This window comes from Rhinichthys klamathensis, unplaced genomic scaffold (assembly GCF_029890125.1).
Source record: "Rhinichthys klamathensis goyatoka isolate OS25496 unplaced genomic scaffold, OSU_Roscu_1.1 h1tg000161l_1, whole genome shotgun sequence".
NCBI classification, from domain to species: Eukaryota; Metazoa; Chordata; class Actinopteri; order Cypriniformes; family Leuciscidae; genus Rhinichthys; species Rhinichthys klamathensis.
Window position 1 is genome coordinate 2,966,524 of NW_026606695.1, and position 26,738 is coordinate 2,993,261.

Sequence of the window (26,738 nt, forward strand, 5' to 3'; positions counted from 1 at the left end):
GAACCTATTAAAGGACTACTGAGTGACAAGACAACACCATCAAACTGAACTTCCAAAGCATGTGGTCAACAAGTTTATTCAGTCTTGTTCAAAACGGCTACATATTTTCTTTGATCATCCACCGAACACAAACATCTCAATAACTGCTCTAAAACAGTGGTGTTTTCACTATACAATAAAAACTATAGTATTTAAAAACTTCATGGTATCACTGTACGGTACAGGCGCCACTAGGCAGAAAGTCCTGGACGTAGGTAGCCACAGCTTTAGTGAGGTAAGTCATGGTGCCAAAGCGGCCACTGGGTGCAGTATCATATAGGAGCCGGCAGATGCCTGTAGAGTGATCCTTTTCTAAAATACTGTCCTCTGCACCTAGATCCTTCTGCAGAACAGAGAGAGAAGAGATTTTTTTAAATATTTGTTGATAATGTATTGTTGATAACACATACCATAATATATGCCATACTTTTTTTTTTGTTAAATACCCATACCTGGTCCTTGAAGAACATGTCATTGGCGATGTGAACAACCTTCTCTATGTGGATGATGCTCCCAATGCTTTGTATGTCCACATCAGCCAGCATTGTAAGTACCAGGATCCCTTCCACCAGCAGCTGCCTATATTCAGGCTGAGGGACACGGTTCAGCACCCTTTCTACATGTACCGCAAACTTAATCTCCCCCGGGGTCATCTGGAGAGAGGGAGAGTGGTGGAGAAGGAAATTTGCAGTCTAAGTTACAGAAAGCAATTAGCGCAGTATGTTAAAGGATTTTTAAAAGGGCCCAAACCTCTCTTGTAGTAGAAGATGGGAGCACAAAGCCTTCTATTGAAAGGCCATGACACTGCGGGGAGAAAAAAGAAAATTCATATATTTCACTATTTTGCATAAAAATATTTTGCTATCCATTATTTTTAACATAAGAGCAGACAAGATAATTTGTAACTTGAATGTACGAGGCTTCCAGTTATTTTTAGCTGTACAAAACAGCTCATTATGATGCTTGATATTGCAATGTTATTTTAAAGCATTGTCGTGAAACTCACTTGATTTGTAGAGCCTATATTTACAGCACTTGTTATTCTTCTAGGTCTCACATAAATCACAGAAAATAGCTTACTTCCACATAGCAAAATGAGGTTGATCAAGGTCAAGTATTTTTTCAAACTATTTCATGTTATTAACATAACACTGCTTTAATTCTTCCAACCTTCTGTAGAATCTTCCAGACTTTTTGATAGAAGCCTACAGGAACTCTGTTGAGAGCACCATCAAGCCTTCTTCTGCGCAGCCACTGGCCCTGCCGACTGTCCCGGGACGCACCGACACTCACCGAGCTGTCAAGCCCATCAATCGAAGGCATACGGTACCTCTGCAAGTCACATTTTAGCACAGGTCAACAATTTGACCAATTTCTTGGTTAGTGGTATGACGTACTGTATTATTCAAGAAATGGTTTCTTCATGACAAATAAAATGAAAATCTACTTCACAAAACTTTGATCTGGTGATTAGGAAGGCATGTGACTTCATTATTCTGGTGTTTACAGACACCAAGTTTGACTTGGTTTAATAGAGTGGTTAGAAGTATTTGCATCCGGTTATGTAGGAACATCGTTAAAGAAAGGTGGTGGAAACAAGTTGAACATCTAGTTTATTAAAATGACAGAGTGCTGCAGTGATGACATTTTTTTGTAGGCCAACCCAGAACTTAGCATCAACCTGGTTCCCTCGACAAAAAAGACCACAGGATTTTCCCATTAGGTTATTGAGGAAATAAGGTCTGTGAAAAAACAAACGTTTATGATTCTTATACATTTTGTTCATCAATATAATCTTCACAAATGTAAACACCTTTTATGAATTTTGAAGCGTAAATACAATCTTCGAAAGTAAAACGCTAAAGTTAGGCTATAAACAAACTACACCACAGTCGCATGACTTAAATCTCACCACCACTAAGCTTCTGGAAACTCTTTCTATCTTTATTTAAAATCTACAAGTTGGAAAGTTTGACAATAGTATGCAAGGATGCGAGTGTAAACACAAGGCTGTAAATGCGGAGTAGTGAGTAGATGAATTTACCTGTTCGGTGTGATAACGTTTAATTTCCCAGATAAACTTTGTAGACCCATTTGGTCAATTGTTAGTAACAGTCTTATTCAAGACACTTAAACTCACAAGCTCGGTTTAACTGGTGTATTTTATGTCGTACAAAAAAACGTGAAAATATCTTGAGCTTGTGTTAACCACAGACCTTATTTCAGGCTTTTAACCAAAAACTTTGACTTCAGGGGGATGGAACCAGAAGAGCAAAAATACTAACTCTTTTCTGGGTTTTAGGACTCATTCCTACAGCACATCGAATAATTAAATTATTTTTCAGGCACAAACTATTTGCACATTTTGCAACTCTTTGTAGCCTAATCTTACCCTTCAAAAAATCTAAGCGAAAAATTAATATGGCTTTGAAGAACTAAGCACTTACCCCTGACTCCATTGTCCATTCACTTCCAGTGTCGAAGGATTGACCTGATAATGTCTACAAAGGGAAAAGACAGACACAGGGATGGACAGTTTTACAAACTTTCTACATGACAAAACTCTTTTGAGCCTCCTTCCACAATTACGTTCACATTACCCATGGAATTAAACACCATGCCATGCACCTTCAGACCCCGTGAAACCTGTACATTTTTCTTTAATGCGATATCCAGATTTAAAATTAGATGTACAGTGGATTTCCTTCCATAACATTAACACATCCCATAACCAAATTGAACAGCTGATGTCAGGTTTTCTCTTTACATTTTTGAGTTGTTGAACTTAATTTGAGATTAGACCACATTACATGAGACTGAGTCACGGCTCATTAGACACATCACCTTACTTTGGATCGACCATGACAATCGGTGATCTTCTAGCTGAAAACATTTAAACACTATTAAACATATAGAGACAAGTAGCTATAGTGTTTACATGGTTGAATTTTATAATTGTGCTTTTGTAATATCTGGCTTGTATGTTTTTGGTTCTGGATGAGCAGTCACCTACCATCTTCATGTCACTCTTCAGTTTGCTGATGCCTGCACGCTCACTCTTGGTGGCACCAACATTGCCGACCTCATGGATGGAGATGACAGGACTAGCGCCGGGCTCAACTGAACGAACTGAACAGCGAACATGCCCACATTCAGACAACCAAACCAACCAGAGAATGCTAAATGCAATGCTGAATGTACTGACACATATATTTAAAAATTCCCAGCTCAATAGTACAGAAAACTGTTATTTTCATGAAGTCACTCACCACTTCTCTGAACACCAAATTCTTTGCCGCTCAGAATGTGGTGGAGAAGATTCTTCAACTCAGAGGGACTCAGTTTCATTAGACTCTCAGTGGCCTCCTCACCTTCAATACACACAATATATATCAAATATTATACAAACATTATAAAAAAAACTATACAAACATCCTCAAATCTCCTAAAATGCACTATGAACACATGATGAATGATAAATGCAGTACCTGAGCAGTTTAGAGATTGGGCCAGCTCAGTTGCCATAACCTGAATGATGAGGCCAATCCTCAGCCGAAACATCTCACTGAACAAACTGGGCTGCGTTCTGATGATCATTGCGAGGTACACTATGATCTCCTAACACATATACAAAAACAAACATATACACTGAAAACAAACCTCAAAAAAATTTTTATAAGCAAGGTCTGAATGGAATCAGCACAAAGAATTTCACTGAAAACATGAATTATGAAATATTTTGGCTAATTTGATAATGCTTTCATCTACTGACATAAGAGTAGTTCTATCATCTTACAATTTATCGTGTTCAAATAGTTTTCCCCCACAATCAACAGAATAAGTGAAAAAGTTCTGTGTGCTTTTGGTTAAAATTGTTTGGTCGATTTTTATTGTTTTTTGAAAGTCTCTTATGCTCACTTAGGCTGCATTTATTTGATCAAAAATAAAGTTTAAATAGTAATATTGTGAAATATTTTTACATTTTTAAAATAACTTTTATATTTGAACATTTTAAAATGAAATTTATTCAAATGATGGCAAAGCTGAATTTTTAGCATCATTACTCAGTGTCACATGATCCTTCAGAAATCATTCTAATATGCTGCTTTGGTGCTCAAGTAACAATTCCTATTATTATCAATGTTGAAAACAATTGATCTGCTTTATATTTTTGTGGAAAATGTGATCCATTTTTTTCAGAATTCTTTAATGAATAGAAAGTTCAAAAGAAAACATTGAAAAAAAATCTTTCGTAACATTATAAATCTTTAGTGTCACTTTTGATCAATTTAATGCATCCTTGCTGAATAAAAGTATAAATTCCTTAAAGGGATAGTCCACCGTTTTTTCATATTAAACTATGTTATTCCCTTAACTAAGACGAGTTGATACATACCTCTCTCGTCTCAGTGCATGCACTAAATCGCTCTGTCTTGCGGCGAAACTTTGATAGCACTTAGCTTAGCCCAGTTCATTCATCGCAGAGAGATGATATTACTGCGCCGAGTCGAAGTGCTCCCAAGCACTTGCTATGGTATTCCGCCATACATTATAGTTATCCACTTTACATGCTTAGAAAAGCGCAACGTTTTATTTTGTGTCACCATTCTTGGTCGAGTTACACTACTCGTGTAACTGTATTTAAATAGGGAAAACGTGGAGGTGTTTGGTCGCTTCTCTGCTTGGATCCTAATGAATGAACTGGGCTAAGCTAAGTGCTAACAAAGAGTGATTTAGTGCACGCACTGAGACGAGAGAGGTATGTATATGAAATATGAAAAAACGGTGGAGTATCCCTTTAAAAAAAATCTTACTGACCACAAAGTTTTGAATAGTAGTGGAAAATCAACATATGTTTGCGTGTAACCTGTGTGAGGATGGCGATAGTGATGTTGTTCTCGCTGGCTTGATCAATAAGTAAGGCAAGTTGGTCAAGAGGCAAAGGCCTGCAGAGAAACATCAAGATTACACACACAATCTACCAATATTGTGCAGCGTTTTAGTGTCATCTGAGCTGGGAATATGAAAACTCACGCAGTAATAGTCTTCTCTCTGGGCTCTGGCGGTAAACCAACTGTCAAGTGTTTCTGATGGGCCAGCAAATCTGAGCAGGCCTACAAACATGACCATCAAGCAAAATACAGAACAATTCACGAAGTACATACTGTACAATAATCTTATCCTGTAAAGTAAGAGTGCCGATCTAACAGAAAGAGTTGTGAGAAATGCTAATAGTCGGTATTATAGTTCCTTTTACCACAAGCTTGTATTTACCCAGTCCAGCTCCTCCACTTTCTTGCGGAGCACGCCTGAAATCATACGGATGAGATCCCAGCAGCGTAGTTCTCCTGCCTTCTCATAGAGCTCCACCAGCAAACTCTTAACAGTGGTGCCGTTCCCATGCAGCTGAGTATCCCAATCCATTCCCCTGTGAGAAAATACACAACACATTCGATTTAATACAAAATAAAAACAACTCTATAGAGGTGTCCACACTCATAACTCTGATTAAAATGTGGCAAGGGACTTACTTGTCTTTGAAAAGGATGAAGAGGATGTCTGCCTGATCATGAAGGCTCTCGGTGTCTTTAAGCACTTGGACTAGACCACTGTAGTCAATGCCGCCACCAGTGTCCCGAGGCAGGTTACATTCAGAGGACATGGGCACATCTGGACTCTACCGAGTTCAATTAAACATATTAAAGTGTTTTCTGTCATCTCAGTTTTCCATTTTTATAAGATCCTTTGTGTGTCTGCATATACACACATGACTGGTCCGTGGTCCCGGGAAATCTTTTAGATTAAGCGCAGGCTGAGGGGAGCGGAAAAGCTTATTGGGAAGATACATCTGCACATCTGAAAAACAGACAAGGAACAAAAAAAAGACAAGGCAAAACTGAATAGAAATGTAGACAGGCAAACGGTGTACTCTTTGCCTTGTTAGACAAATGCTTGATTGATTTGCTTCCAAAGAACAGTTTTTTTTTCTTTTTCCCTTAATTGTTGCTTGTTCACTCAAAAATTACAATTCTGTCATCATTTAATCACCCTCATGTCATTCCAAACCTGTATGACATTCTTTCTTCTGTGGAAAGTAAAGGACAATATTTTGAGAAACGTCTCAGTGTTTTTCTGTCCATACAGTGGAAGTCAATGGTCACCAAAAAAAGAATATCTTCTTTTGCTGACATGTTTGGAATGACATGAGGGCGAGTATACAATGATAGAATTTATATTTTTAGATGAACTATCCCTTTAAATGTAAAACAGGATCAGGCTCTTGAAGCACCAGGGTTTATGCAGGAATCATAGAGATGAATTTACTACCTTTTACTACCTTTTTTACTACCTCCACAATATTTTTTACTACCAACACGACATATATTCTATGTAACGTTACAATGTTCTCAATATAATTCATAATCCCACGTTTATAATGAACAACGCGTTATGGTTATTGTGTTATTAAAAACTGTGTACGCAGAGGGGCGGGGTGACCAAAGCTCATTATCATTTAAAGGGATGTGATTGTGCACTGAAACGGCGTGCTGAAAACAGAGCTATTTTTGAGCTGGTAAAATGAGTGTTTTCTTAAAATACTAATGAGAATTTTTGATAAAAGTATATTACAAAGTTTTCATTTAGACCCTAAAGATTCATATTAACTTGTACAAAAATGGCATTATATGACCGCTTTAACCCTAGCCCTTGAGTTATCCTAACCATTACGTTAGCCCTTAGCCCTAATAAGGTGAATAATAACCTTGGCACTTAAAAACAAATGACACTTAACAGCCATAAACTTTAATAAAGATTAATAATAAAGTGTGTCACATCACACACACTTACCCACAAACACACATTCTCACACACACAGACTTAAGCAGTGAAATTACTATCCCAAAACAGCAATTTATTTAAATCACATCTCTAAATGTGCTTCAAATATGGCACTGCTTTGCTCCTCCCTCACGCGAACCCGTTAAATATTTTCAATTAGGGATGCACGATACCACTTTTTGCAGAACGAGACGGATACCAATACTTTCATTTTTGGTACTCGCCGATATCGATACCGTAACCGATCCCTGAATTTTCACTGCATTTGTAATTTTTAAATGTATTAGTAGATAAACCAAAAGAATATAAATCATATTAGTTGGCTTAATTTGTTCATCAAATATATATTTCCTTCAGATATTTTCATGCTTAATTAATCCTGCTAAAAAGCATGCTTCTGTTTCTGTCACTGTTCATTCTATTGCTCTATCATATTTTATCTTTCATTTAATACAGGGTATACACAGAAATTCTTAAAATTAATTTAATACCTTCACTATATTTTTTAATACCATCACGACTTCAAGATGCAACTGTAGTGGCGTATATAGAGACAAGTAAAGTAATGAAATATCTTCGAAAACTTGCATTTCCCCATAATGTCCAGGGTTTTTTCCTTGGTCAAAATTGGTCTTCGTTGGTGGCCGACAGACACTTATCCTTTCTTGCCCTTTTTAAAAAAAAAATACTTCTTTGCTGGACGTGATAATTGTTTTGGTATAATCATATCAATATCAAAAAGTAGAATAAAAACGGAGCATTAAAAAGTTTATTTTAAAAGTTTATTGAAGTCTAATTTTCTACCATATACTGTAAAATTTAATAGAATTAGCTGCCAGATACTTTTTTAAAAAAAATTAAATAACAAAAATTGCTGCTAGATAACAACTTGCTTTGCACTTTTTTTCTGGTTTCACCTCACTCCAGTCTAAACTAATTTTTTTTTTTTTTTTGCAATGTTTCTACACATTATAACATAAATAACCTGAAAATACTACGTAGTTTACAACATACATGAATTGTTTGTTCATATTACTTCACAGTGCATTAACTAATGTTAACAAATACAACTTTGATTTCAATAATGTAGGCTATATGGTGAAATTGACATTAAGAAAGATTAATTAATGATGTAGACGTGCAGTTTATTAATAGTTCATGTTAACTAATGTAGTTAACTAGATTTTAATAAATGGAACCATATTGTGTTACCGATTCAGAAGTCCCGTGAGGACAGATCCGTTGTGTTAACCATTCATTAAAGTGACGCGTCATTAGCGGACGTGTACGCATTGTGTGGTTATCCCATCAGTTAGGACATTGCACAAAATTTGTGTCAACAAATAGGTTTTTTTAGGATAGATTTTTCCTTTATTGAAAGTGTGGTTATGTCAGCTGAATGTGGCACACGCCGTGAGAGAAGATAAGGCAACGTTTTTTTAGCACAATTCACACACAGCGGGAAATAAATTTCCAATTGCACCACGTGAAACTTCGGTCTTCCGACCTTTTACCATCGTGTCTGTCAATTGATTTTGATTAATATGAGCGAGGGAGAGAGAGCAAGAGTGAATTGAGTGCGCGCGCGCAGCCGGGGCTCTCTCTCTGTTCCTTCTTTCAGTTAACATGCACCCTGTCACAAGCGTAGCAGTCAGTCGTCTACATTAGGCTACTCACCGATCAAATATGGCTTTGGCGGCCGACTGATGACTGAAATAGAAGCGAACTCGCGAACAGGTTGGGCAGCAAGCCAGGCCAGCCGGGTACCCAGTTTGTTTCAGCGCGCGCGAACGAACAAACACCACGTCACATGATATCGCACAGGTCCTACTCGCAACATATAAATAAATCCACGCGAATTTTAGAACAAAGTCCTGCACTTAACACAAATTGAAACTCATAGGCCTAGTTGGATGGGGGTTCGAAAATTTACTACTTCGTCAGATGACGTTTACTACTTTTTACTACTTTTTACTGGCCTTAATTTGGCATAATTTAATTTACTACCTTTTACTACCTTTTACAACCCCGCGGAAACCCTGAGCACTTTATGTGGCAGCCTGGCCAGGTGAAACTACACACCTTTAAGCTTTTAATATAACATCCTTCCATTCATACATTCTGCCCTGCATCTTGCCTTGTGGCCTTTGCTATTTTTCAAAGTAAAAAAATTATATTTACTACTGCAATGAGTAGTAGAGCACAAAAGACCCAACTAATACATTTTTTGATTCATTGTTGACTATTTGCCTTATCGGTTGGTTGTTGCATCCCTAAAAATTACCCTTCACCCTTCAACATGTAAGAGTTCATTAATTCAGCTCACTGTGGATTTGGAGCTCCTTTGCTTTGTTCATAAGAGACACCATCTCACGTGTCTTGGTGGCTGCAGCCTTGAAGCGAGTCAGTCCTTTCGCCTCTCCCTCGACTCTGAGTCCTCGCTGAGGCACCGCTGCAGTTAACAGCTGGTCCAGGTATTGTGCTAGATCATCTGTATCTGAGAAAGAAAGGGTTAGAAAAGTCAGGATAAAAAAGAAAGAGACGAGAGAAAGAGAGGTTGTTGGGTTGGAGGTGGCGATGAGCTGCAAGATGCTCAAGTAAAACAGTTTGCAATGCACAAAAACAGAACTGTTTGTGTGACATCACAGCCCGCAGTCTAAAGGTGATGATACACGGGGCAACTTTTTGAGCAATGTTGCTGGGCAATTTTGTCGTCAATGGGCAACCAGGTGAGACAGAGCCCACGACCGATCTAAAGTATCCAGATAGAAATTTGTTGCCCATTATCAATGAGAAAGTGCCCAAGGAACATTGCTCAAAAAAGTTGCCCCGTGTATCATCACCTAAAGGGTAAATGCATTCCTTGGAGAATCATTCAAGCTTGATAACGCAGATTATTCGGGGTTTTTTTTTAATTAATCAATCATCCATTCAATTTTTTACAGGAATTTGAAAAAAAAATTAAAAACACAAGAAAGTAATATAAAAAATGCAAGAATTTTTAACAACATGATGCGTTTTCACACTGCAAGTGCTCACTGCAAATGATCAACATAAAAATAACACATTTTGCAATGATGGTAGAGAAAAAAGGCTAAGATGTCAAAGTAAACCAGAAGAGTTGAAGGTCAGAGATGTTTAAATGTTTCGTCCAGCAAATTCTACATTATAAAAACTGTTAAGGTCATTTAGTGTCATTTAGTGTTTAGAGATTCTGTAATCCATTACACAAACTCTCCCAAAAGATCCCTCAAAACATCAAAATAAATAAAAAGTGGGAACATTTATGCTAAAATGTAGTCTAGGCATAAAATCTATGTAAAATGAGGGAAGAGGAAAATTATTCAAAAATAACTAATGCATTAGAACACAAAGGAACAAAGAGTTTACCAATGTGAGCTGTTTAAATCACAACCCTACATCAAGGACTTCAACTCACATTAACAACATCAGTATCTGACCATTTCAGAAGTCATTGTCAAACAAAATCTCTTTGCCAGAATATTCGTTCTTTCCCCTTACCATCAGTGAAGTTCAGGTCATGCACAGCACCACTAAAGTAGCTGTCCTCAACATCATCATCTTCATCCCAGCCCCTACTGGAGCGTGTCTTACCACTATCAAGGAAGCTCAGATGAGCACAACAAGACGTGGTCACAAACTCAGATAACTTTCCAGTCTGGATCCTAGAAAAATTGAGAGCAGCAAGCAAGTGAGCGGAGACTGCCCTTGAATGTGTATTGTTGATGACATGATATTTATTTACATCCTCATTATCTGACCTTGCCCCTCCAAAGTAGCCATCCTGAAGCTTCTTAAGTGTGGCCAGCACAGCAGGTTCCAAGTCTGTGTGGTCATGGTCTAAGAAGTTACACACAAAAAATTAGGAAAAACCTACACACTTCAAATTTAATATTGTTTCCCGTTGACCCTACATTATCAGAGGCACCAGTTTTTACTCACTAAGCATGGTCTGGGAAACAGGAAAGGTGACGGTAGGACGGCCAGTCATCCTCCAGCGAGAAGACAAGTAAGACAGGTCAGTGCGCAACATTTCCACGATCATCTTGTTGTCCAGGGCCAGATAGAACTGCTGATGATCTATGAACTACAGAACAGCAACGTGACAAACCCAGAGACATGAAGTAATGTAAAATCATGTGAAAAGAAAGAGAGAAGACGAAAAACATTTGGCCTTTAGGGTATATTTTAAAAGCTTTATGTGGGTAATTTCTGCCTCACCAACTTTTTTTTTATTTAACTTCTGCTGGGTGATAAGCAGTGGCTCTCTCAGTCAACATAAGGCTCAAACATGCCTAGTTCAGCACATTATGAAGAACCTGAGGTGTGAAGCTAAAGATGGTGTTGCGGATGATGTAAAGCTTGGAGGTTCCCAACACGCCAATCCTACGGTAAGGTCTGCCGGTCAGCCCCAGTCTCTCATTACGCCCTTGGAGAAAGGCAAACACACACATGCACCCTAATTACATGTCTACATGATTTGTGTCTACTAAAAATATAGTTGACTGTCAAAAGCAATAGCGTGTTTTTGTATTTATTCATACTAGTATCAAGTGAGACTTTATGGTGTGCCAGTTCCTACCTAGTCTAGCATAAATGTGGCTGAGAACCCGAGATGGCTGCACTCTGATAGGGTGGATGTCTGCCACTGTCTCCACATCAATCCCATTCTTCTGCAGGAGTGCCTTAATATCTTCATTCTCAGCAAGGACGGACACTTATCAGAACAAAATGCAAACATCAAGATGAATTTTAACCATGCAATGCATCACATCAGCTATTGGTTAAAAATGTTGAAAAATACCTTGTACAACAACATCCGGTTTAGGGATGGTTGAGAACCTGCGGTTTAAAGGGTCTATCTCTCCAGGAGCCAAAAAACCCTGAAATGGATAGGAAAGGTAGAGGTGTTTGTCATACTTCCCCAAATATAACTTGATACGAAAGACCGTGTTAACCGAATATTTTACGTCATTGACTGACGTCCGTCATTTTGACAAATTATACTGAGGGTGATCTACTATAACTTGTAACTGTAATTCCCACCCTTGTCCAGTTGGTGGCCACTGGTGCAGAAGGAGGGCATGCTGTATTTGCATAATCTAGTCTATAGGCTCAACCTTTAAAGCAGCACTAAGTAGGAATTCGGTTTTTGTCAAACAGCGACCCCTAGAGTCGCTGTGGAGTACTTGTACTGTCGTGAATAGCACTCACGCAGAGATGGCTCGCACTCACGGCCGGATCCCCTCCCCCTGTACACCGGTACCTGTTCAGTAGGATGGACGCTATAACGAGTGGAAATAAGGTATGGCCCCTTTAAGAGCTGCGCGCGCCCAACACCACATGTATACGGCGCCGGGTTATTTCTGTTTGATGCTCATTTTATCAGAATTTTATCAGATCTGTTTTTTTGCCGTAAAGCAATTCGTTACCTCGCGAGACCTGATATCACACGATACTTCCTAACACTGAGGCCGGCGGCTCGTCGGCCCAAAGTTGCAAGGGTGGTTTTGCGGCTCACAGGCACCAGGGGGTATGAGACGACCACCATTCAACACGAAATCAGTAATATAAACATTACAATGACTCCAAAGCTGTTCGTTTAAGGTAAAAAAGTTACTTTTGATACAGTTTGCCATGAAATATTGATCTCTAGGCTTTCTGATATTGGCATCACTGGCTCTGCTCTTTCCTGGCTCATTTCCTACATCAGTGACAGAAAGTATTATATCAGCATACAAGGGTTTAGATCTGCCACTGCCTCACTTACACAGGGTGTTCCTCAAGGTTCGGTTCTTGGCCCACTATTGTTCATCATCTACATCTGTCCACTCGGTGACATCATACGCAGGCATGGACTTAAATTCCATTGCTATGCTGATGATATTCAAATTTATCTCACCACCAGCTCTGATAGGCCATCTCTGCCTGACTCACTCACTGCATGTATTAGGGACATCAAGCATTGGATGTCATTGAATTTCCTCAAATTAAATGATAAGAAAACCGAGGTATTAGTGATTGGCTCTATTGCCTCAGTCGAAAGGATGGGCCAGTCCTTTGATATTGATGGAATTCACGTTAAGCCTTTGCCATCGATTCGTAACGTTGGTGTCTTATTCGATCAAAATCTATCTTTTGGCTCTCATATTTCTTCTATTGCCAGCAGCCATATCACCCTGTAGCCCAAGACTGGTTGCCCACTAAAGCTAAGCAGGGCTGAGCCTGGTTAGTACCTGGATGGGAGACCTTCTGAGAAAACCAGGTTGCTGCTGGAAGAGGTGTTAGTGAGGCCAGCAGGGGGTGCTCACCCTGTGGTCTGTGTGGGTCCTAACGCCCCAGTATGGTAATGGGGACACTATACTGTCAAAGAGCACCGTCCTTCGGATGAGACGTTAAACTGAGGCCCTGACTCTCTGTGGTCACAAAAAATCCCAAAAGAGTAGGGGTGTAACCCCGGCATCCTGGCCAAATTTGCCCAGTGGCCTCTGTCCATCATGGCCTCCTAATCATCCCCATGTATATATATACCAATTGGCTTCATCACTCTGTCTCCTCTCCACCAGTAAGCTGGTGTGTGGTGGGCGTTCTGGCGCAATATGGCTGCCGTCGCATCATCCAGGTGGATGCTGCACATTGGTGGTGGTTGAGGGGATTCCCCCTTCTATGTGAAGCGCTTTGAGTGTCCAGAAAAGCGCTATACAAATGTGATGAATTATTATTATTATTATTGTTAAAAACTCTTTTTTCCATCTTCGCAATATTGCTCGTTTACGATCTTCTCTCACTTTAGCTAATGCTGAAATCTTAATTCATGCATTAATCACATCACGCCTGGACTATTTCAATGCCTTATTTCTTGGTCTTCCCAAAAAACGTATTGCAAGATTACAGTATGTTCAAAACTCTGCAGCAAGAGTTCTCACCTTTACTAGGCGTTCTGCTCACATTAATAATCTTCTTCATGAACTTCACTGGCTACCTGTGGCATCACGTATCCACTTTAAGGTCTTGCTTCTAACGTTCAAAGCATTAAATGGTCTTGCTCCACAATATCTGTCTGACCTACTCCACCCTTACCGCCCTACACGGTCTCTCAGATCAGCTGAACTCGGTTTACTGTCCATCCCTTGTTTTCGGTTGTCTACAGTAGGTGGAAGGTCTTTCAGTTTTAATGCTCCTCAATTATGGAATTCGCTACCTCTTACACTACGTAATACCTCATCTGTGGCTACATTCAAGACCCAATTAAAAACATATCTATTTAACATGCATTTTGGATAATGTGATTAAATGTGACTGTAATACTTATGTGGGTGTCTAAATGTATTGTAATGTACAATGTAAAGCGACCTTGAGCTTTGGAAAGGCGCTATATAAATAAAACTTCTTCTTCTACTTAGTTCACCTTTAAGTTAATGATAGTTTTTTTCAGTTCACTTTTTTTTTTTAAATTCACTCAAATGTCTTATCATTAAAATATTAAAATGAAGGGTAATTATAGATGAAGATAAAAATTTTACGACTAAATGACAATGAGAAAGTCTAACGAAACTAGTGCTTGGTACAAAGCTTTCAAAGAAGAAGTATAGCAAAGACATGACCTATAACCTCTCACCTCTGCCAAAAGGTTCCCCAGGACATAAAGGGACTGGCCCCACTTCAGAGGGCACTTTCCCAATGGGATCCTCTCCACCGTGTGAGGATTAACATACTCTTCATCCACCTGAAATAATGGGGAAAAAATATGTTATCAAAAGTATAAAAAGCAAATTTCATCTGAATTTTGACATGAAATTCTGAGTTGACATGAATCCAGTGAAATTTCACTGATATTCCATTTTTTGTTTTAAAAAATAAATTTAATAGTGTCTTACCTTATCAGGCGGAACACTATAGAGCTCAGGCAGCAGCCGTATACCATCTTTCTGTTTGATCATGATACCTTCCAGAGCTTCTCGATACTCCTGAACCTGAGAGGACAGAAATGAGCAACACAACCTTGAGAACATCTTGTTTGACTTATTTTTAACCTCCAGAAAGTCACTCTTAAAGCTGTGCCTTTGCTAAAGTCTTTACAGTAGCTGCCAGAACTTAGCCTCCTGAATTCTCTCCAATCCACTTAAGGCTGAAATAAACTGCACAACTTTTACCATCAGATTTTAAAACACTAGGCATCCTACATGTGACTGTAAATGGTTACAGAAATGTGCATCATACACTAAATGACTGAGGATCACATACTACCAGACTTTAAAGTCATTCTGATTACAACACACTTCACAACACAACCTCATTGCTAGAAGATACATGACAAATGAAAACAATTATGTGTTCTAAAATTGGCTTAAAATATCCAACATGTTTGATACCCTACGACTGGACAGAATCATAGCCTGAAGCTTTAAAAAATGATATATCCATCACATACTGTACTATGCAGCTGCCTGTGAAATCTTTCAACTCCAACTGCCCAAAATCTGCAGACTGGATCTAACTAGCATTGACTCCTTCAGACTGCAAATTGGGGCAAAAATCTGTGCAAAAGTTGTGTAGAGTATTCCAGCCTTTACTAGTATAACTAACTAACTAAATGTAACTTTAACCTTACTGCAACAGTATCTACACTATGTTTGGAATCACATTAGCATCTGTACTAGCCCTTGCCACTGAGTCTTAGTATTTTGGTGATTTCAGTATCTTTAGCTAAATATTTACCCAATTGACAATTAAATAACTTGTGAATATATCATGTAATAGGTTTGATTAGAAAACATCTGAACAAAGTGTACTAAAGAATAGACAAACAATTCAGTAGCACTCAATGCTTTGTGTGCTAATAATATTCTAGCTCTTTTTGGCTAGGCCTGGTAGAAATGTAGGGTAGAAAAGAAATACCCTTACATTTTGATTATAATCTTTCATATTTCAAGAATGAGATGGATTAAAAAATAATGTATGTAGGTAAAATCATCATTTTACCTGCTCTGGACTGTTGATGAAGATGCCATCCAAGATTAGGTAAGTCCAAAAAAGTGGCCACTCGCATTCAATGTTTTCAAAAAGCTTCAGCTCAGCAGATTCATAGTACAGCCTGTTGGGGTCCTATTGGGAAATAAGGTCATGCATTTGAAAAGTATGATCAACTTAGTTCATTTAAGGCACAATTAGAGACAACAAAAGTTACACAGCTACATATTTACATGTCTGTAATAATTCTTAATATTCAATGTAATATTTAATGTATTTGCTGCTATATATTATAAAGTATTTGTACAACCCCATTTTGTAAAATGCAGTAAAATCGTGAATCTGTGATTCGTTAATTCTATTAAACCTTTATTTAACTGACAAAAATACAAAGAAAAGATTTCCATTTTTTTCCCTGACCAACTTAATTGTATTATGTAAATATATATATATATAAAAAATTGATGGCTGCGACACACTAGAAAAGATTTGGGACATGTTTACCACTGTATCACCTTGTTAATCATTTGGGAATTGAAGATACTAAATGCTGCAAGTGGAACTTTTGCCTAATTTTGCTTGATACAAGACATCTGAATAACAAACCATGGTCGTCGTTGTCTCCTTTTCATGATGGGCCATACATTTTCAATAGGAGCAAAAACAAGAATGCAGGTGTAGAGTGTCTACAAAACCACTCTGTTGTTGCATGTGCAGAATGAGGCCTGTCATTGTCTTGCCCTAATAACCATGGACTTCCCAGGAAAGATGTCATCTTGATGTCTCTGTATAATCCTAATATATGCCTCCATGTCAGTGGTACCTTCCATGGGCGTAGATTACACGGGGGACGGGGGGGACGTGTCCCCCCCACTTTTTATAAAATGTAAATTCGTCCCCCGCACTTTTTCATAGGGCAAGTGTGTATACAACAAGCTGAGGTTTTCGCGGGTGTGTGTAACCTACATCGAGATTTAAAATCCAAAGAGTCAAGGATAGTCTATCTACATACGTGACTTTCACGTTTCCATGGTAATCATTCACTCGTGCATTAGCCTACGACACGCCCATGCTCGCACCTGCGCCGAATCCATCAGTATCAGTTCAAAGCGGCAAAAACTCTTCACTCGTTTTTCACGAAAAAGTCAAGCACTGTAAGTTGTCATGTGGTATCCGAATTGTGTTGCACAATGATGAATAACTCTGCCTATTTCTCTTGTTGAATTAAGAAGTTTTGTTGTAAATTGAAAATATTCACTACCCGCAAAAACGTGCACTATTTTCAATCTTTTTTTATTCGTAATGTCTTTTATTTTCACAGATATGTTATCAAAGCCCTTCAAATTAGAATAAACATGGTGATTGTTAATGCTGAATTTGTATTTTCATGCAATAATAGCCACAATCTGCTTGAATCAGGCAGCGTTGTAACATTTACATGATGTTTACCATAATTCGGTAACACTTTACATTTAGATAAAAAAGTTATAGACAAACTTTAAGTTCTCTTGAAAAAGCCTAACTAGAAAGTTTAAAGTAGTTTTAAAAGCTTGAAGTTTGAAGGTTTTCAATTGGAAAGTTTAGTAAGACAGACATTGTTTAGGCTTTTAAGGAAATTTAATTTTGCCAAAAGAAGAACTTTTATTCTAAGTAACCTAAATGTTATTTTTAAATCAGTCTACTTCAGTGTGATATTTAACCATATTATCATGTTTAACACTGATAATTTTAATAATTGTAATGCGATGATCAAATATAAATCAGAGAATATCATATGTTTGGGCGGTTGACGGGTGGATTATTTATTTTTAACAGTGGATTCGGGGGGCTCAAAGTGCACCAGATTAATGAATTTATCTTTAAAAATTACAAAATTTTCTTGCGGGGGGGCATGCCCCCGGACCCCCCTAGAAGTACCGAGATCCACCTACAAAAATAATGTGGGTAACAGTAGGCTATATGGTGATCTACGAAAAATAAACATTTTATTATCTAATTTAAATACATGGTCGGGATTTTACCACCTCCGCCTCGTTTTCGACCAAACACCCTGCATGTGCAATATAAAGTACTGAACATCTGCATTTCTTTCTTTCTGTTTTATTGCTTTAAAAATAAATTGCATATTAAACCAATTAAGCAAAAACCTGTCAACAAAAGTCTCAAGAAAAAAACTTGACATTCTGTCCCCCTCACTTTTGAAATGATGGCTACGCCCCTGGTACCTTCACATACATGCAAGTCACCCATGCCGTTTGCACTGATGCACATCCATACAATGACAGATGTTTGCTTTTGCACCCGTCACTGATGAAAGTCTGGATGGTCCCTTTCGTCTTTGGAACTGAGAACTCGATGTCAGTTTTTCTCAAAAACAAGCTGAAATGTGGACTTATCAGAACACAGCACACATTTGCACTGTCTTTTGGACCGTCTGAGATGATCTCTGGGATAGAGGACTCAGTGGCATCTCTGCAAAGAATTGACGTATAGGTTTCTCTTTGCATAACAACGATTCAAGATGCTTTTTTTTTAGCGCCAGACTGCGTTAAAGTGAACGTTTTTCAAAGTACTCCTGAGCCCATGTGGCTATATTTAACACAGTAGCATGACGGCTCGAAGGTCAGAAAAATTCCTGCCTTGCCCTACTGTACTGAGATTTCTCTGGATTCTCTGAATCTTTTCACAATATTATGTATGATAGATGGTTTTGTTTTTTTATAATCTTTTCACTTTTATTTTACCTATGTCTCAACTTTTTTAGAGTGTGTTGCAGCCATCAAAATATTTGTTTAAATATATTTACAAAATACAATTAAGTTGGTCATTGGAAACGTTGGAAATCTTTTCTTTGTACTTTTGTCAGTTAAATAAAGGTTGAAGAGAATTAACTAATCACAGATTCTTGATTTAATTGCATTTGACAAAATGTCCCAACTTTTCTGGAAATGGGGTTGTATAAACAGAAAATTATCCAATAAGATGTAAAGTGTGACCTAATTTGTCTGTGTATTGGATATACTGACCTCTTTAGGAGTTTTGTGGCCATCTCTAAGGAAACGACAGCAGCCATATCTTCCCTACAGACAAGAAATGCAAGTAAAAGGAATAAACCACCCTAGTGTCAGAGACAGACGGCTGTTAAACAAGTTCCTCATGTCGGAGATCAAGTTCTGACCTGGAGCTTGGAGATGATTTCCTCTTTAGTGATATTGACTAACTCCATGTCTTCCACAGCAAAGGCTGGATATGAAATGATGGACAGGAGCCCAGCATCCACCTCTTTAGATGTCGAAGCTCTGGGTAACAAGGAGCTCAGAATGGACTGAGAGAAATATATGGTAGTAGGAAGATGGTAATCATTTTAATCTTTTTTTTTTATAAAGCATGCTGATGCTGAAAAACAATGCATAGGAAAATCCAAAGCACTGGAATATCTATAGCCTCACCTGACAGTGCTGGATATCATCTGCTAAGGCATGAACCACAGAGTCAGGTCCCCCTTTGGCCCCAAATAAATTCAAGTCATCTAGGGCTTCAAGTGCTGCCTGCAGTTACAAAGGGTCCATTCAGGGGCTGTTACAGTATTTTGTCCTAGCAAGAATCTCAACTAAATAGTCAGAACAAAGCCTATATTTATTCACTGTGAATTGAAATTCAGGGCCACAGACTACAAATTAGGCATAGCCTTCTCTGCCAGAGATGACCTTCACTCTTATGTTTAGTGTTTTATCATTGAGGTTGCCACAATTTAATTTTTAATACTTATTTTCTGAATTCAAATGGGTACATTGTATTAAATGAGGTTAAGGGCTAGTTCCTTGCCCTTAAAATGGTACTCTGTCTTCTCAGAGAAGAATGGTTCTGGTTGTTCTCTGTCAGAGCAAAGTGTCGCAAGAGGAACAAATAGAACTGACACAAGCTTGCAGGGTAAGTTGGGAAGGAACATTAATACCAGAGAGGCCATGTAGAGGTTACATTGGGTTATGTTCATCAGAGACGTTAATAGACAGTGTTCATGAACACACAGTGTGAATCCCCTCCCCATGCCCGTCTGAGAGTTCTCAGCTGCTCAGAGAAGGACTGACAACATTATGTGGAAATGAGTGTGTGTGTGTGTGTGTGGGAGAGAGAGAGAGGAGAGAGGAGAGGAGAGAGAGAGAGAGAGAGAGAGAGAGAGAGAGAGAGAGAGGAGAGAGAGAGAGAGAGAGAGGAGAGAGAGAGAGAGAGAGAGAGAGAGAGAGAGAGAGAGAGGAGAGAGAGAGAGAGAGAGAGAGAGAGAGAGAGAGAGAGAGAGAGAGAGAGAGAGAGAGAGACAAAAAGAAGGACAGTTAAATTTGTTTATTTTGTTTCATTAGACTCACTTTAGCCATCCCGATTGAGCTGGCATTGAGCTCAGGGATCCCCTGATTGGTTTTGTCTCCCCTCTCCCACATCCCATAGTCCTGAACAGTAATGGGAGAAAAATTCAGTCACAGACACACAGCGTCTCACAGCTAAAACATATATAAGGCCTAAATGATGATACTGAGAGACTTACAGCCACTTTGTAAGCAGCTTCAATGTAAAACATCAGATTTTGGACCACATCCACCTCGTCCTGAGTGTACACTATATGTAGCCCTAAAAGGACATAAGACACAGCAAAGGATATATGTGGGAGAAGTTAATGCTGGGCTGAAGTAAACTAGCAGCCAATCAGATTCTTGGACTACTCTCCTCACACTGCTGTTTTGTCAATGACTAGTAAATCTAGTTAGACATGTACTTAAAGGTAGGGTAGGTAGTTTTTGTCTAAAAAACTTTTTCCCAAATTTGTTTAAACTGTCTTTATATATCAATGCATAATTAAAATGTAAGTACTCTGAAAGAGAGATTATAAAAATCGAGTGTCTGTAGACCTCTCAGGGCTGCAATAAACACAGCTCATTATTCCATTCGGGATTAATGAAATGATTGGCTGGGCGACTGTCACTCTCCCTTGCTACCATGGCTACCACCCCTGCTGACACCTGTCCTTGAGCCGGTTGTCGATGCGGTACTTGTCTCCAGAGTGTAGTCCTCATCAGAGCCAACAGTGCTTTCATCGTGGAAGCTCTTACATGCAAAACACTGTATATGTTATGAATCTTACACGAAATTCACCTTCATCACAGTGTAACTGATGGTTACGGGAAAACGTGTACCAATGAAGCTATTTATAGCTTTGCCTTATGTTACTAGCTCGTTACCGAATCAAACTCAATATATTTTAAACTTTACCAGTATCGATTATGCTAGCTTGATAGTGAGTACTAACAGCCATGTTAGTTGTTTATATTCAGAATGATAAAGTTAGTTATTTTATTACTTGTGATTCTGACATGATGTCACTACATTGCACTGCTCCTCTCCGCTCTGCGCTGGTAAACGCCTCCTCCTCCAGCTGACTGAGCCGCGGTCGGCATCGCACGTTCATGTGTTTTGGGGGCGTGGCTTTGGAAGGAGCCCAGGCGGGAGGGGGTGGGAGTAAATGGAATAATGAGCTGTGTTTATTGCAGCCCTAAGAGGACTACAGACACTCGATTTTTTGTTATCTCTTTTTCACAGTACTTACATTTTAATTATGCATTGATATATAAAGACAGTTTAAACCAGGGTTCACCAATCTCGGTCCTGGAGGGCCGCTGTCCTGCAGAGTTTAGCTCCAACCCCAATTAAACACACCTGAACCAGCTAATCAAGGTCTCATTAGGCATTCTAGAAACTTTCAAACAGGTGTGTTGGAGCTGGTTGGAGCTAAACTCTGCAGGACAGCGGCCCTCTAAGACCGAGATTCATGAACCCTGGTTTAAACAAATTTGGAAAAAAGTTTTTTAGACAAAAACTACCTACCCTACCTTTAAGTCTAGGGCCACACAATTACAGCAAAAATCTATTAATAGTTGGTTATTTTTCTTTAATTTTGATTAATAGAATTGAAGGGATATGTCACTCAAAAATGACAATTCTGTCATCAATTACTGACCCTCATGTTGTTCCAAACCCATAAAACTTCAGAACTCAAATGAAGATATATTTCTCTTATCATTTTTGTCCATCCATTGAAAGTCCATGCAACCGAAATTTTCAAGCTTCAAAAACTTCATAAAGTAATCCATATGAATTGAGCAGTTTAATCCAAGTCTTCTGAAGAGGCACAATTCTTTCATATGATGAACAGATTTAAATTAGGCTATAAACACTGGTTAATGCACATACATAGAGCACATCGAATATGGTAAATGGAAGCTCAAATGTGCTTGTTTAAAAAAACAGAGCAAACCTTGTTGGGTCTTGAACATCAAAGCAAGCACACTGCAATTGTGTCTCTTCAGAAGGCGTGAATTAAACCATACTTTTACAATCTTTCAATGAACTTTTTGTGTAAGTGTAAAAGTTTTGGTGTAATGGACTTTTTAATGGAGGGACAGAAATCTCTCAAATTTCAGTAAAATATTTTCATTTATGTTTTAAAGATGAATGATATTCTTGTGTGTTTGAAAAAAACATGGTAAATAAACGATGGCAGAATTATAATATTTGAGTGAACTATCCTTTAATCAAAATATTTTGTCTTGTCTGTGATTGGCTACAGTGCTCAACCACTGCAACAAAAAAAACTTTTTGAACAATTAAAGCTCACAACAACTCACAAGCCATGACTATAATCTGTATTATTTATTTGAATAACTGTGCAGCCCTACTAAAACCTTGGCTGTAAAACACGGACAAAAGAGAGATTCTACTGGTTTACAGGAAAAGAAAGGAAGCTTGCACACTTCTAAGGCCAGGACACACCAAGCTGACAGTCGGCAGTTGGGCAAAGTTGGTCCGTTTTTGAGTGTCGGTCTGCTTAGTTTTTTGGTGTGTTCTGCACAATTGGCACTAGTTGAGCGCCATCTGTTTTTTTTGGGGGGGCCGATTCAGCATGTTGAATCGGCGTAGGAGCATCTGTGAGAAAGAGAACTCTGATTGGCTGTTCAACTTAGCGAACGAGTCAGTGCACTGAAAAACGAAAGTGATGAAAACGAGTGTGGCAAGGAGGGCGGGGCCGAGAGCCGTGGGAATGGAGCGGTTACTCACGGAGGAGCTCTGGGAGGTTAAAGGAGGAGCAACGACAGTGAAGGATGAGAGAGGACCAGGCCTGGACTATTTTTATTGTGTTTTATGTTTTATTAACTGTTATAATTGTACGTCATCTTACCTGAGCATTCGAATGCACGAATATTGTCATAATAACATGAGCCAATAGAAAAGAAGAAAGTGATCAGCGTGATTGATATTCAACATGGTAAACAAGCGCTGCTTTGTTTACGGTTCATCTGCAGTCCTAGTTTCGGTTTCCTTTTTTGAATAACAAAAATAGACTATTGATACCTGCTGATATAGACAGATATTCACTTCCACGCAGGCGCAGAATGCACATGGTTGTTGACAGTCGCCTTTAGTTCTTTTGGGGTGTTCGATTGCAGCTTTTTGGCCGAGAAGCAGCTGACGAGAGGCGACAACAGTCCCAGACAGAGTCTCACGTGCCTTATGTCACGTTATGCAAGCTCTAAAGCAAGACCTGGAGTACCTGAGGCAGTCATCTGAGCCAAGAAGAGCAGGTAGACGGAGGTAGCGTCGAGCTGGAGATGCCCCCATTCCCGGTCACCCACCACAGCGGCACAGGTCTGAGTGTTATACTTGGCATGAAGGCTGTCCAAAGTGCTCTTACTGTATTTGAACTTCTCCACTTTGTCCAGCTGTGGGGGGACAAGAGAGAACACTTCAGACAAGTGGTCATTTGTGTTATGCACAATTAATCTTAACCCTAAAGTGGGTGCTTTCGAGATTGACAGATTACATAATTATGTACGTGCATTTGTATATTTGTGTCTACATCTTTATGTAGACTACCGATCAAAAGTTTGGGGTCTGTAATATTTTTTTTATGTTTCTGAAAGAAGTCCCTTATGTTTACCAAGGCAGCATTTATTAGATCAAAAATACAATAAAAACATTAATATTGTAAATTAGGTAACACTTTGGTTACCTAATTTACCTAATGGTCCCCAAACAGAGATTCTATAAGTAACTTTAAGTAATGTTGCACCTACATGTCAGCTAACTCTGTAGAGTATTAGTAGACTGTCTGCTTAATATCTGCTAACACTTTATTTTGGTGTTCCCCAACAGACATTACTGACTATAAATTACGTTGCAAGTACATGCCAATTTATTCTACTAATCCCAACCCGAACCCTAACAGTCTACTATAGTCAACTAATACTCTAATGAGAGTTAGAAGACATCTAGGTGCAACTTTACATATAGTCAACAGAATGTCTAAAAGGGACCATCAAAATAATGTGTAGCCGTAGATTATTACAATTTAAATTAACCGTTTTTTCTTTTATATTATAATTTAACATTTATTCCAGTGATTGCAAAACTGAGTTTTCAGCTGCCATTACTCCAGTCTTCAGTGTTAATAGCTGATGGTACCTGTCGCATGGTGCATTGAAGAAGTGCCCTCATTAATTTTACCACACTCTGAAAGAAGAAAAACAGAGATCAGTGCACACAGACTGCCTCCAAAAACAACACTTGGAACAGGCTCAACTGTGACCTTTCGGCTCATCGTTTAATAGCACAGGCAAGAGTAACATGACACTTCTGAGCCCACTGTAAAGAGACAGCTTAGGTACACTGATACATACACACATGGGGCATGAAAAGACAACTGACCTTTCTTAAAAAAAAAAACACACGCACATAATGTAAAATAGCCACTGGTGAATATTTTGGTGTGGCGTCTAATTTAAGATCATTCGAATGAAGATTATTCAACGGTTGCTACAGTTTGCTCAAGTGATCACAGATTTTCATCCAGTCGAACATATTGAGTTTGTTGGTTTTGTTGACTATTCTGGGATCTCTAGCATATATGTCCTCATGAACAAATGTTGTTACTGAACAAATATCTTAAAAATTGTAATGGATTAATAAAACAAAAAAAAATCTAAACAAACATGTCCCGTCCCAGGTTGTACCTGCTCAAGCTCGTAGGCTTTAGCCTTGTCTTCATCGCGGTCTGCATTCTTCCTGTAAGCCAAACTAAGAGCCCAGACAGACAGGATGCTGTAGACATTGTCCCTCACCCAGGCATCAGGCTGCTCTTTGCTTGCTGGTAACAGACCTGTCACTGGGTCCTGCAAGTTACCAATACAGCTAGTTAAAATGATTTAATAGCTACATGATAAATCTGCTCTGCCATTGCCCTTGCACACTATCTAACTAATCAATAAGCAAGAATTACCTTTACCACATACAGTATAACACAAATACATAGTATATGGTAAACTATATATTATGTAGACTACTGTTCAATGTTTGGGATCAGTAAGAAAGATATTAAGTAAATTAATACATGTATTCAGAAATGATGCATTAAATCAAATTGACAGTAAAGGCATATTTAAAGTTACAAAAAATTATATTTCAAATAAATGCTGTTCTTTCAATCTTTCTATTAATCAAAGAATCCTAAAAAAAATGTATCACAGTTTACACAATAATATTAAGCAGCACAACTGTTTTCAACAATGATAATAGTAAGAAAGGTTTCTTGAGCAGCAAATCAGAATATTACTGTATAATGATTTCTGAAGCAACATGCGACACTGAAGACTGGAGTAATGATGCTGAAAATTCAGCTCTGCCATCACAGGAATAAATTACATTATAGAATATATTAAAATATAAAAAAGTTATTGTATATAGCAATAATATTTCACATTATCACTATTTTTACTTTATTATTATCAAATAAATAATGAGCCTAAAATACTTTTTTAAAAACAATAACAATCTTACTGACCCCAAATTTAACATAGCACACCTGCGTCAGAAGTTTTTGCCCTGGAATTTATTTTCATGGGTATTTTTTTTTCTTTATCTTTATGAAGGCCAGTGTATATTTGTAACCATATAAAATCACATAACGTGTTTTATTTATGTCAAATACTCAATCTGAATTTTGAATTAAATGGTAAATAAGTACACTAGCACAGATAAATAAATGAGTAATTAACAGAATTACAGGATTGAGTAGCTAATTGGTCGATTTTGTCACTTTTCAGTGCCAATTTTTGCACCAAACCCTAGTCAAACTCGGCCCTGAAATACCCTACACATGATGTAGATTTTATTATACATTTTATACAAGTGTTTGGTTGTTTGATTAACAAAACACAAAGAAAACTGCGATATTTTTATATAATGTAGGGTACATGAATACAGATCCAATAACTAAAGCACATCAAAAATGTGATACTACTTATAAGAACTTCGTTGAATGAAGGCATGTTTAGTGAAAACAAGCTTTTTAGTGAAGCGTCAGTGTAGAAATGAAACACTCACTTGATGACGCAGAATAGTCTGATGAACTATCCGCGCATAGTTGTCAAGTTTAACTCCAGAATTGCTGCGACTCCTCATTTTAGTGCCAAGCAGTTTTGCGAAAAATCTTTATGCTTCAAAAACCGCCAACATCCTCCTGCAATAAAGCAATTTGGACATTAAGAATAGGAGGCGAGCTGAACGAATTTGAAACCAAGTTGTCAAAGGGCTGCATGGTGCTAGAAGCTCGCGCTGCATGACCAAACTACAAAACGTGTTTTTCCCGACAAAACTTGCGTAGATTCAGTAAACATAAACAAACCTGCTCACTTAAGGGCAAAATCCGGAAGGAAAGTAAATTACTCGTGCACACCATAGACACACTCGCGAGTTACAGTCAGTTGGGAGGATCCTCCGACTTTTCAAAATAACAGTGAGCTCAATTATATAATGTATAGCCTACA

General features: G+C 38.3%; 1 protein-coding gene across 4 annotated transcripts; it reads right to left on the bottom strand.

Annotated features, from left to right (window-relative positions):
- Positions 1–60: 60 nt before the first annotated feature.
- On the bottom strand, positions 61–26,721 carry phka1a (phosphorylase kinase, alpha 1a (muscle)). 4 transcript variants are annotated; one of them, XM_056258957.1, is made up of 34 exons: positions 26,597–26,721; positions 26,296–26,431; positions 24,927–25,085; positions 24,379–24,426; positions 23,468–23,636; positions 20,411–20,493; positions 20,235–20,315; positions 19,320–19,418; positions 19,049–19,195; positions 18,897–18,950; positions 15,883–16,005; positions 14,778–14,873; positions 14,519–14,626; positions 11,705–11,783; positions 11,483–11,617; positions 11,220–11,329; positions 10,843–10,987; positions 10,662–10,740; positions 10,495–10,565; positions 9,206–9,376; positions 5,807–5,895; positions 5,571–5,716; positions 5,314–5,467; positions 5,074–5,153; positions 4,907–4,985; positions 3,528–3,657; positions 3,309–3,410; positions 3,053–3,168; positions 2,884–2,922; positions 2,487–2,540; positions 1,210–1,371; positions 790–843; positions 492–692; positions 61–382 (listed from the first exon to the last, which is right to left on the bottom strand). In XM_056258957.1, exons 2-34 carry the CDS (start codon positions 26,371–26,373, stop codon positions 209–211), a joined length of 3,615 nt encoding a protein of 1,204 aa, XP_056114932.1. In that variant the 5' UTR covers positions 26,374–26,431; positions 26,597–26,721; the 3' UTR covers positions 61–208. The 4 variants fall into 4 exon arrangements, with proteins under 4 accessions (XP_056114932.1, XP_056114929.1, XP_056114930.1 ...); XM_056258954.1 differs by having other exon boundaries at positions 10,402–10,565; XM_056258955.1 differs by having other exon boundaries at positions 10,402–10,565; positions 26,605–26,697.
- Between the last annotated feature and the right edge of the window lie 17 nt (positions 26,722–26,738).